Below are 12,673 nucleotides of genomic sequence, written 5' to 3' on the forward strand. Positions count from 1 at the left end.
AAAAAAAAAAAAAAAAAAAAAGTTGAAAAGAAAAGTTTTCCATTATGATTCAGTGTTATTGTGTTATTTAAACTGCTTAAATATCTCTCTGAATATCACTTCTTATACTACCTAAAATTATCTCAAGTATGTCCCAATCTTGGAAATGCTCTTAATGTGAAAGAAGTTTGCTTCTTCCCCAAAATTTTACCAAACTATGGTAAAGGATATTAAAATATACAAATCCATGGGGCTGGGGTTGTGGCTCAGTGGTAGAGTGCTTGTCTCTCTTTTTTTTTTTAATAGTTGTAGATGGACACAATACCTTTATTTTATTTATTTATTTTTATGTGGTGCTGAGGATGGAACCTAGGGCCTTGCATATGGTAGGCTAGCACTCTACCACTGAACCACACAAGCCCATCTGAGTGCTTGCCTCTTGCATGTGTGAGGCACTGGGTTCAATTCTCAGCACCGCATATAAATAAATAAAATAAACATCCACTGACAACTAAAAAAATAAATTGAAAATATAAATCCATAAAAAGGAGAGAAAGCAACAAGCAACAGAGTCTGTGAGGCTGGAAGGCAGGTGGCTGAGAAGGCTCACCAGCAGATTCCAGAGGCAAATCCCAAGTTGGCAGTGGAAAAACTTCAGGGTGCCTCTGGAACCAAGGGTGAAAGGTCAGGACCAACATGAGGAAGTTTGGGTGAAAGGGTTGAAAACCATTAGATCATCCTCTGCTGCTCTTTGCTCCTCCTCGTCTCCAGGCTGTGGTTTATCCTCTAGAGAGCAGAATACCAGGTCTGTGGACTAAGAGAATCCTGACAGCTTCGGGACTTACAAACATAGGGTTGAATTCTCCCTGAACACTGTGGGCCAGGCCTTCTAGACAGGATACTTTAAGGCAGAAGTAATATTAATAATTTTTGTTTTCCATTGTTTTGGCAGTTGCTCTATAACTGTAAATAATATGCTTATACTGTTACCTCTTGTCATTTTAAACATTATCTTGTAATAATAGATTAACACATTTATACTTCATCTTCTCCCTTCTCTTAATGTAGCTATATCATTAAAAAATTACATCATTTGCCTTTCGCATTTAAAGATATTTTTAATTATTTCTTACTCTAAAACTGTAAGTAAAATCAGTTTCACTTATGACTTGTCACTCTTATCCAATCTGTTTTTACTCATGGATGCCTTATCTAGAATTGAAAATGGAGATAGAGCAGTTTAGCAAATAACTTTATGTAAAATTTAAAGTTTAGGATTTTTAAAATCATTTTTCCCTAAGACCCATAGTAAAGGTACTCTTGCCTGTCATCCACCATTAACAGAGTAGAATATCAGATTTTCACTTCCCAGCTTCGCAGTTTTAAGTCTCTTGAATTCCAGCTCCCCTTGATAGGGCAGGTCTGGACTTCTGCTGGGCCTGGTAACTGCTGGAGTTGCTGAGTCTTCTCTTCACTGCATTGCTTTTCAAGCTGTTGTTACTGTTTCACACTAAAAACACATGTCTGTGGATCTGAATATATATCTAAAATAAAATCTCATTATTTGTTAGGCTAGATTGACTTTCTAGATAAGCTCAACTAATGTGTTTTCTTTCTTTCATTTTTCGTCTAGGCAGTTGACAAGTACTTCAAGCTTCCTCATGCTTCCAGTAAACCACCCCGGATTTCAGGAAGCCTTGTGGACACTTCTTATAAAACATTAAGATTTGCATTCAGAGCATCACTGAAAACTGCCATCTATCGAATAACTACTACATTTGGTGAACATCTGAAGTAAGTTTATCTGTTTTGACCCATGGAAACAGTTTGCTTTTAGGAGTTCCTCTGAGGAATAGGTATGAGAATTACAAATACTCACATATTTGAAGTATTCTTTTGATGCCTTAATGGTTCTCCCTGTGAATTAATACTTTGGAGTTAGACTTAAAAAATTTTACCTGTTGCTGGGCATGGTGGCACATACTGTAATTCCAGCTGTTTGGAAGGCTGAGGTAGGAGGATTGCAAGTTCAAAACCAGCCTCAGCAACTTAGTGAGGCCCTAAGCAACTTAGCAAAACCCTGTTTCAAACTTAAAAAAAAATAAGGTTGGGGATGTGATTCAGTGGGTAAGCACCCTTGGGTTCAGTCCCCTCCTAGAAAAGAATTTGGCCTATCATGGCTTTGGGGATTTTTTTCAAATGACAAAAGAGAAGACAGAAAGTTATAGAAATAGTAACTGTAAGTATATATATTGTATGTAAATATATATATTTATATATAAATAAATGTAAATAACTATAATATATAGGGCTGGAGTAGTGGCTTAGTGGTAGAGTGCTTGTCTGGCATGTGTGAGGCCCTGAGTTCAAACCTCAGCACCGCATATAAATAAAAGATTCATGAACAACTAAAAAAAAATATATGTGTATATAAAAATATGTGTGTGTGTGTGTGTGTGTGTGTGTGTATTTGCCAAAAGATCCTCAAGGGAGAAATAAGACAAAAAACTGAGGACCTTTCCAGAAAAGCATATTAAAAATAATTCTACATTTTGGCCAGGAAGCTAAGACCTGGGCCGAGCAGAACATTCCATAAATGTGTCTGTGGTGCTTTGTGAGTCACGCTGGTAAAACACTGACAGATCACAACACCTTCAGAAACGAGAACCACAATGCCAGACCTGTTTATATTTAGTTTCATTGATGTTTACTGCGTTGCTCTTATGAAACAATCTAGCGAGGCATGATGAGGGGTACTAGTTTATCAACTAAATCATGATTAAATTGTAGAGGGCATAAGAGATTGCTCTGTTTTTACATAGTTTAGGACTTCCTCATACTGCCTGTGTTTAGAAACAAGGAGTACATTCCCTTTTACTTTCTTAATACTAGGCAGAAGTAGTGGCAGGTATTTATGGGACACTTTGCTTCTGTCTGGGAATATAAAAGAGCTGTGGATCATTCTCTGTCATTAAGACATTTACTAACTTATTTAGAAACAAACAATAATCTATTGAGCAGCTTCTACACCTGTGCCATGTATTGCAATTTTTCATTTATATCTTCTTAAAGATGTTGTGAGGCACAGAAATTATCCTAGTTGTACAGATGTGGAAACTGAGGCAAAGAGAAATTAAAATTTCTCTGATAGCACAGTCTATGCATGTTTGAACATGAATCTGAAATCAGATCTTTTTTTTTAATATTTATTTTTTAGTTGTAGTTGGACACAATACCTTTATTTTATTTATTTGTATGTGGTGCTGAGGAGCAAACCCTGGGTCTCGAATGTGCTAGGCGAGTGCTCTGCCGCTGAGCCACAACCCCAGCCCCCTGAAAGCAGATCTTTTACTTTTAAAAATCTGCCTTTCTCTATCTGTAAACACTGGTTTACCTCCATGGTATAAACTAGCACATAGATATACAATCAGAATCTACTCAACATTGAATTCAGAGAAGGAAATAGATATGATGTATAATAATGATAGTGCAAAATCAGGGAGAAAAGGAGATTTCTTAGATAAGAAAGAGGGGTAGATAACTGATGAAAAATTATGAGAATGAAATTCTATCTTGGTTTCTTAGAGATAAGCCATATTTTAAATATGCACTAAAACTGATGAGTAGAGTTTAGTTTTTACAAATATAGGACAGAATTGTGTGGAGGAAGGAATATTACATCTGGAGTTAAAACATCTGGATTTGTATCTGCTGCATCATTGACTATCCTGTGATTGTGGTTACCTAATGAGGTAAAATGATTTGCCCAAGATTATACAGATAGTAGGTTGCAAAACTAGAATTTAGACCATAATCTTGCTAATCCTTGAGTTCTGTCTACAGTGTCTGTGCTCCTAGGCTGTGTTTTCTCTCCTAAGCTCTGAACCTTTCTGATACTACCTAAGCTCTCACTTTACTTCATTTGGTGTTGACACAGATAAAATGAGATCACAGGTGCTAGACAGAAGTCCACTGTACATTATATATTGTGACAACAACTATTAGTATAATAGTATAATAGTATAATAGTATAATAGCTAATTATTCACAACCCCCTCTGAGAACCAGGTGTAAATAAGCTCTTGAGCCCTGGAATTATCCTAGACCAGTTACTCATTGGAGACGTTCATTCAGCACCAGTTTGCCCATTTTTTGTTTTGTTTTCACTAAATTTTATTGGGTATATTTGAGGTTTATAACATGATGTTATGGATATGCAAAAGAGTAAAATGATTCCTACAGTGAAGCAAATTAATATAGTTATCATCTCATATAGTTTTTTTGTATGCTTGACAAGAGTAGCTAAAATCTACTTTAACAAAAATTCCTGATAGTTTTTTATTAACTATAGTCCTTATGTTTTACATTTTATCAGTAGACTTGTTTATTCTACATATCTATTACTTTGTATCCTTTGACCTACCCTACTCGCCATTTATTTATTTATTTTTTTGGTATTGGAGATTGAACCCAGGGCACTCAACCACTGAGCCACACCCCCAGCCCTATTTTGTATTTTATTTAGAGACAAGGTGTCACTGAGTTGCTTAGTGCCTCGCTGTTGCTGAGGCTGGCTTTGAATTCAAGATCCTCCTGCTTCAGCCTCCCAGGATCCTTCAAGATCCTCCTGCTTCACGCCTGGCCCCATTTACCCTCACTTTAGGCAAATTTTATTTACTTCCAGCCTGTAATGTATCAAAATTTACTTGAGGGGTAGAATTGATGATGGAGTTAAGACTACTGACAGTTCATAAAGGAGAGTTCACTACCTTCTAGCTGAGAGAAGAGTGATAGGAAAAGCCACAGACTGGTGTTGAGTGCAGAGCCATTTAGTTAGAGATGACAGCTTCACTGGCATATACCTAGAGGGCATGCATCTTTGCACAGTGAGGTACTTGAAATGGTTTCATCAGAGGTGAATATATTGGCTTAAGAAAACAGATGTGAAAGGGGCATTTTAGGATGGTTTGTAGCAAAATTATTAAAATAAGACTTTAAGTATTTTAAAAAGTGGTAACCTTAGTTATCTGAAATTTTATCTTCAGCAATGTTATATTACTATTCAAGAACTGGAAAACCAGAATCTTTTCTGTTATATTCAATTTTTCTCCAAAAGTTTAAAAGGAAGTTTTACACAAGTTTCAGTGTGTATTTGCCCTAGTTTTGTCAAGGTAATGTATTTTTGTGGTGGTGAGGATACAGCAAGAACCCAGCGTCCCCATCCAAACATAACTTATGTTCAAAGGGAAAAGTAAATCTAAACCACCAAGCCATTACCTTTGAAAGCAATTAATGGAGTCTATTGTGTTTTAACCAAACATTTTAGTTTAAAGGATTTTATATTAAAGGCAATTCAAATACTCTACAACTCAAAGATAATGTTGGAATCTGGTTTAAATAAAATAATAAAATCCAGAAAATCTACTGCAAGGCCTGGAACTCTGCACAGCAGGTTTCACAGCAGAGCAGGTTCAAATCGATGCCTTCACTTGTCAGTTTTGATTTGCTCTGGTCTCTTAGAAGGTAGAAGCATACCATTACTGAATGCAAGTCCTCTTCTTCATTAGATTAAAAAAGGTTTCCATGCAACTTTTTCAGAAGTACTAAATAAGTGAAGATTTCTATTCATTTTTAATTGTTTTGAAAAATATTGACTCTGTGCTCTGTGGTTCACTTAATATGCTTAATGTAAAATAAAGCTTATGCTTTGAATTTATGTTTCATTTAGTGCTGTGCAAGCATCTGCAGAACATCAGAAAAGACTTCAACAGTTCTTGGAGTTCAAAGAATAGTTAAGTAATATAAACTGTGTTCATTACACTGCTGATACAACTACAGATGGGACAGTAAATGTTCAGCATTCTTGGATCAGAAGAAAATGGACTAATTAGATGCTTCCTTTGTCGTGGTGGTTGCTTTGAAAACTATACTTTAATGGGAGAAATCATGGAAAGAAATTCTCAACAGAAAAACGAAAACTGCCTCTTCTGTACCGATTGCTTTTTGTGTGTGTGGTATAATAAAATCTTTATTCAATTTTATAGGAGCATCGATGGCAGTAGAAATGTCTCTAGCTCATATTACTTAATAATAATAACTCAAAATTTTTTTAGAATTTACTTTTGAAAAGAGTGGAGCCAGTCCAGAAATTAAAATAGGTTGCCTTGATATAGTCTTTGTAATTATTCTGAAGAGTCTAGCTCTCTGTAAATTCAAAATACAGGAACTTTTTAGTGTAGTTTCTGTTTACTGAAGGATAAAAATGGTAACAGTGGAGGAAAGTTCACAGAAAAAAATATTGTCTAAAGGACATATTTTGTTAATCTGTTAGGTTGTGTTTTTGTTTCCAGGGACAAATTAAATTTGCATGATTGTCTAAAAAAAGTCTCAATTTACAGATGCTAACTCTATATAAAAGAATGTGGAAAAATTCAGTTCTTAAGTTACAAGATTAAACATTCACATTTGGAGTTTGAAAAACAATTGACCAACATGTATGAATTTATTTTGTATTATGCTAGTAAACAATAAGTGTATGGGTATTTTCCCAACTAGTTTTGCTTTCTTTATCTGGAACAGAACATTAAGTGATTGCAGAGTTTTTCAAGTGAGAGAAAAGGTTTTGCAAGAAAAACCAAGAAGCTTTCCCTTTCTTCCCCATCATTCATCTTCATTAGATCAAATTATTTTGTAAAGCTTGTCTGGCCTCACGGAGGGAGTGGCTTCTGCTGTGTTAATTGGCTAATTAAAATATAATAGGAAAATCTTTAAAGTGAGAAACAACTTAGTCATCAAATAGCAAGTGAAACCAAAACGAGAGCAGGATTACTGTACTTGGGAATATGTAGTATGTCCCAAGTGTGAGTGAGGTAATTTTATAATTTATTAGATCAACTTCTTTGGGGATGAAAGATTAGAAGTCCTAGTAACTCATTGGACTAGCTTCGGACTAAAATGCTCCTTTGTGATTCTCTTTCTATTATCTTTTCCCCTCTAATTTCTCCTCAGTTTTTTCCTTTAGAGTCAGCACAGAATTGTATATGAATCTTTAATGTGGTGTATATATGTGTACCATTTGTTTGCTTCAATGATGTATTATATCTTTACAATAGACTATTTTAGCTCCAGGCCCTATGGCCCCCTTTAACAAACACATGCCAAATTATAAATGAATCCTGCTGGCCTCCAAAGTATCTTTATGAGACAGTTCCCCAATTGTCAGTGTTTGGGTATAGACTATTGTTAGGTTTTGTTTTTCTTTTTTTCTTTTCTCTCTTTGTGTCTGAGGTTGAGTTGACCTCTTTTTTTGAATGTGAAAGTTAAATTTCAAATGTTTCTTATACATGACCAGAAAATTGTGGCTAGGTTAACTGAGAACTCTTGTCTTCCATGTATCAGAGCCATAAGCTTTTTATATTCCCTGACTGCCCCTGACTGAAGCATTTTGGGCGACAAGGCCTCTTCTGCTTCCATTGAAGAATTGTGGAGCCTGGCACCGTGGCGCCTGACTGTAATCCAGCTACTTTGGAGGTTGAGGCAGGGGGAATATAAGTTTGAGGTCAGCTTGGGCAACTTAGCCAGACCCTGTTTCAAAAATTAAAGATTTTTAAAAGGCTGTACATGTAGCTCAGTAGTAGAGAACTTGTCCAGTATGCACAGAGCCCTGGGTTCCATCCCTAGTATGAGGGGGTGGTGGGGGGCAGCCTTCCTCTGGCTGTCAGTACAAAACACAGTTGTATCAGCTCTTATGTCTTGACCCTCATGGAAGGTGTAAAGCCACAAAACTTCTTTCCCAGAGAACTGGGAAAATGTCCTGGAATAACCTTATACAGTTGAGTGGACATGGATAATCAACAAATTTTTTACTTTGCTGGATTTTTTTTCTTGGTAATTGTTTTGCATATCTTCCTATAAATATTTATGATAATCTGTTTGTATCCTTTTGTATATCATTGATATTGAATTGGATAGAAAAATAAATTGACCGTTTTTTAAAAATGGGACTATTAATTGAAATATTTTTGTCTACAAGGTCAGTTATTTAATTTCTTGTAAGTGTGTGTGTTTCCTTAACCAATGCAATTTAATCTTAGAATTGTTGCTTATAAAACCTGACTTTTTGAGCAATCTGTTTTAGCTCTTAACCAGACTAATACTGTGGGTGATCTGTGTTTAGTGATAGCTCTTAGGAGCCTAAATTCTAACAGTCTCTCCTTGTTGTCTTGGCTGTCTTTCTTCCAGAGCTAAACGAAGGGTGCAGGTGCTGAAAGCCATCGCTTAAAAGAGGTTTCTTTTCTTGCCAAAATTTTGTTTCTAAAGGGATCATATTCCCCCAGGCTAACAGTTGTGCCTGTCAACCTTACTTAAATTAGTCTGAACTTCACCTCTGGGTAGCTGAGGTACTAAGACGCTCAACTTCCTCTCATGCTTTCCCAACCCATAGTCATCTTTCTTTAAAACCAAATAGCTAACAATCTAACTATTCTTAGCAACTTGCTGACCACTGTTTTTAAGTAAGCAAATTCTGTATTGTTTTGAGGAGCAAGAAAGGGGGTAGGATGAACATGTACTCCCATAGTTCTCAGTCAGGCTCCTAAGCAGCCCTGGCAAACTGAGGGCTGGGATTGTGGCTTAATGGTAGAGCACTTGCCTAGCACGTGTGAGGCCCTGGGTTCAATCCTCAGCACCACATAAAAATAAATAAATAAAGATATTGTGTCCAACTAAAAAATAAATATTAAAAAAAATATGCAAACTGATGTGAACCTAACTAATCAAGAACATTTACTGAGTGTTACAGCACATCTCTTAGGAACGAACTGTCTTCAGAGAATTTGTAATCTTATGTAATGACATTCAGAAAGAGGCCACCAGAATCACATGGATTGTTTAGTAGATATGCAGAGTCTGGCCTAGTTCCCAAGTGATATAGTTTTTTTAATATGTATAACTTTTTATTCATTTATTTTATTTTTTAATGTGGTGCTCGGAATCAAACCCAGTGCCTACACATGCTAGGCAAGTGCTCTACCACTGAGCCACAACACCAGCCCCTCAAGTGATACAGTTTTTGATAAAGTCTAAGCAGACTGTCTGAAAATCACACTGAAAAAGGTTTATTCTAGATGAGAGGTCTTCAAACTTCAGCACACATGAGAATCACTTGAAGAGCTTATTAGGTCAGAGGTTACTGATCCTGTCTCCTAAACTACTGATTAAGTCTGGGGTGGGGCTAAGAATTTGCATTTCTAACAAGTGTCCAGGTGGTGCTAGTACTGCTAATTAGGAAACTGCACTTGGAGAAACACTGTTGTGGACTTCTCCTGTGGTATTCTCTTGTATGAAGGAAACATAACAACTCTTGCTGTAAAGTGGAGTTCTTCCATCTGATTTATTGAAAGCTTGAAGTTTATAATTTGACCCTGAAGTTAATGCAGACAAATATGAAGGTACTTAATACTTACCTTGAAATTACAGCAGGTGACATGATACATGAATCGCTCTTTCACACCATTGTGTAATGTGTTCCCTTTACTTGAGTTTCTGTCATTTTGGCAAATTTCCCATTCTTCAGAATGACTTATTTAGCCTTCCTGCATATTCCTGGGTAGATTTCAGTGTCTTTTCAATGCTTGTTCTTTTTTTTTTTTTGCCTTATCCCATTGATTAAGCTGGTTACAAATCTGCTTCCTCTTGCACACTATGAGCTCCATTCCTTCTAGGATTTAGCAAATCACTAACTTTAGCAAAACTGGATCTGTACTATTATGAAATCCAGAAGATTGTTTTATGGCAAGATTAGTGATGATAAACCTGACCTGAATTGATGTGAGACCATTTTATAGACCTAATTTATTTCAGATAGTGTGGCTATTTCCATTTCATTGTAAAGTGTTTGATTATGAGGTGCTGTTCTAGATTCCATGGGGAGTGTCATATAATATGCATAATTATTGCCTTCCTAAAATCTGAAACATCTGACTTGAAAGTTTAATAGAAGGAATTGTAGGATGTATTTTTGTAAAATGCTGCTTAATTCTTCCATTTGCTCATTCATCATTCATTCATTGCCTACTGCATGCCAGTCCCTGTACTAGGAACTGGTAGTACAGTTATAGACTTGCCCTCAAAGAGTTCATCATGTGTGGAAGAAGTATGGAGGGCTTGCAAACAATGCTTTTTCTACTTATTTACAAAATTGATACGTCTTACTGTTGATTGAGCATCTACTCTGCTTCTGGCCTGTTCTCAGCAGTAACTGTTGACTGTCTTTGTACCCCCTCTAAGCCTTTTTGGATTTTTTTCTTCATTAAACATAGTATGTCCTTAGGTGTCATGGTGCTAACCAACTTGGTCATCTGCCTTATTTTGCAAAGCTATATGACTTTACTGTACCCTCCAGTGCTCATGTTCTGCACACATGTATCTTACCCGACACTGTTGGGTATGCCTTGCAAGTGATCCTGGGGATAAAGTGGTTCTGGAAATCCTGTGGGATGTCATGGGCAGAGAAATATTGGAGGATGACATCTTAATCAGTTTTACCTTGGTACTCTTTTCAAGCTATATTGACTCTTCTCATTTTATATCTCAATCCATTAATAATAGTCCACTGATTCCTTCCTGCCATGACTCAGATGCAGTGACAATTTCTACTTCAAATTAGCTTCAGATAGAAAGGAAAGTTGGTCCTAAGAGTGCAGGGAAGTCTTGGTAAGCCTAACTATAGATCTGCTTCTAGACCCTACAGAGAACCTGAAAAGCTCTTAGGATCCCAATGATTCTCTACCTCTGCCTGCATCAGTGCTTTATTCTTACTGCCAGTTGGGTTTCTGCCACTTCCTCCAGCTCCCCTCTAGCACCTGAGTTTACAAGTAATAGAGACTGACCAGCTGTTTTCTGAATGCCAATCAAATTCCTGATGGGAAGAAATTAGCCTAAATGGATCACTTTTCCAGGGAATCTAAACAGGATAGAGGGATATGGTCTTGCAGTGCCAGGTGGTTTCTGAGAGCCTGCCTTTGTAGATGAGCATGACGTGGAGGTGTAGGGGTGGCTCCTGGAATCTCCCAGGATGGAGGATGAAATTTAGAGTTCAGAGTCTGCGAAAAGGAGCCAGTAAATCCCCTAGCTCTGGGCTGTATATAAATGGACTAAATGTTCTAACTAAAAAAAGCAAAGATCATTAAACTGAATTTAAAAATTCAACTGTTTGCTGATAACAAGAGACACATCTAAAACATAAGGATAAATAAAATGAAAATAAAGATAGGAGAAAGGACGATGAGGATCTCCCAAATTGTAATTTGAGTTTCAGTCTTCATTAAGTTGGATTGAAATGACTTGTGTCAGTATCTCCAAGTCCGAGTAAAAGCTATCATAAATCCTCTGGGGGGGAAAACACCCTAAGTCTCAATTATTTCCACCAATAAATTTCCACAAAAATGACCAAGCACAGGAAAAGATAACATAAATGAAAACAAAAGCAACAAAGAGACCCATAGTAGCTCCAGATGTTAGCATTATCAGACATTAAAATAATTATGATCACTGTGTTCAATGAGATTAAAACAAATTCTAATTCATTAGAGAACTAGAAACTCTGTGTGTGTGTGTGTGTGTGTGTGTGTGTATATATATAAAATGTGTTTATATATTTATAAAAAACTTAAATTGAAAAAGAACCACAGAAATTCTAGAACAGAAAAATGCCCTGAAAGGAATCTACTAACATAGAATTCCATATCCAGTATCAATCTTCAAAAATGACTGGGGAAACAAAGACATTCTCAGACAAACAAAAATGGAGATTTTTGTCAACAGGCCACACTAAAAGGAATTTAATTTGTAGAGCAGTTTGTTGTTGTTGTTGTTTGTTTGTTTTTTCAAAGAAGCAGAAAGAAATTAAAGACAAGAAAAAAGGCAAATGTGAATGTTGATTTATGCAACAATGCCTTACAGGGGTTTTTTTTTTTTTTTTTTTTCATTGATACCAGGGATTGAAACCAGAAGATCTCCAACCCTTTTTATTTTTTGAGGCAAGGTCTCACTAAATTGTTTAGGTCTTCACTAAGTTACTAAGGCTGGCTTTGAACTTGTGATCCTCCTGCCTCGGCCTCCTGAATCACTGGATAGGGTTTTAAATATATAGATTAGAAAATATATAGATTAGAGTATACAATACAATGGCAGAAAAATTGAAATACTTGGGTGTTAAAAGTGTTCTAAGGGCTTTACATTAGGAAGAATAAAAATTCCAGTAGTAGGCTTTCTTATATTAAAAATGTGCATTGTAATTTAAAGATAACCACTAAAAGAATAGAAGTTTCAAGCTAAGACAGGGAAAGAAGTGGAAAAACAAAAGACGATCTAAAAGAAAACAGAAGATAAAAAATATAAAACAGGGTCAATAGAATACACAATAAAATGTAAATTTAAACCAAGATATGTCAATAATTACATTAAATATAAATGGACTAAATGTTCTAACTAAGAAAGCAAAGATCATTAATTGAATTTAAAAATTCAACTGTTTGCTGATAACAAGAGACACATCTAAAACATAAGGATAGATAAAGTGAAAATAAAGATAGGATAAACATGCAAATATGTATAAAGCCAATATAGTCCTATTTTGACAAAGTATACTTAAAAAGCCTTATAAGAGAGAAAGAAAGACCCTAATGCACCTGAT

General features: G+C 35.9%; 2 protein-coding genes across 2 annotated transcripts in view; both read left to right on the forward strand.

The window, feature by feature from the left end:
* Positions 1 to 7,995, forward strand: part of Ndc1 (NDC1 transmembrane nucleoporin) — a 60,534-nt gene extending 52,539 nt beyond the window's left edge. Inside the window, exons 18-19 of the mRNA XM_048816304.1 lie at positions 1,613 to 1,773; positions 5,708 to 7,995. Of these exons, the coding sequence (XP_048672261.1) occupies positions 1,613 to 1,773; positions 5,708 to 5,771 (225 nt within the window). The 3' untranslated portion in view covers positions 5,772 to 7,995. The remainder of the gene's footprint in view (positions 1 to 1,612; positions 1,774 to 5,707) is intronic.
* Positions 1,665 to 12,673, forward strand: part of Glis1 (GLIS family zinc finger 1) — a 233,764-nt gene continuing 222,755 nt past the window's right edge. Inside the window, exon 1 of the mRNA XM_048815347.1 lies at positions 1,665 to 1,773. The gene's annotated coding sequence lies outside the window, so the exon portion shown is untranslated. The remainder of the gene's footprint in view (positions 1,774 to 12,673) is intronic.

Source organism: Marmota marmota, unplaced genomic scaffold (assembly GCF_001458135.2).
Source record: "Marmota marmota marmota unplaced genomic scaffold, marMar, whole genome shotgun sequence".
Lineage (NCBI taxonomy): Eukaryota > Metazoa > Chordata > Mammalia > Rodentia > Sciuridae > Marmota > Marmota marmota.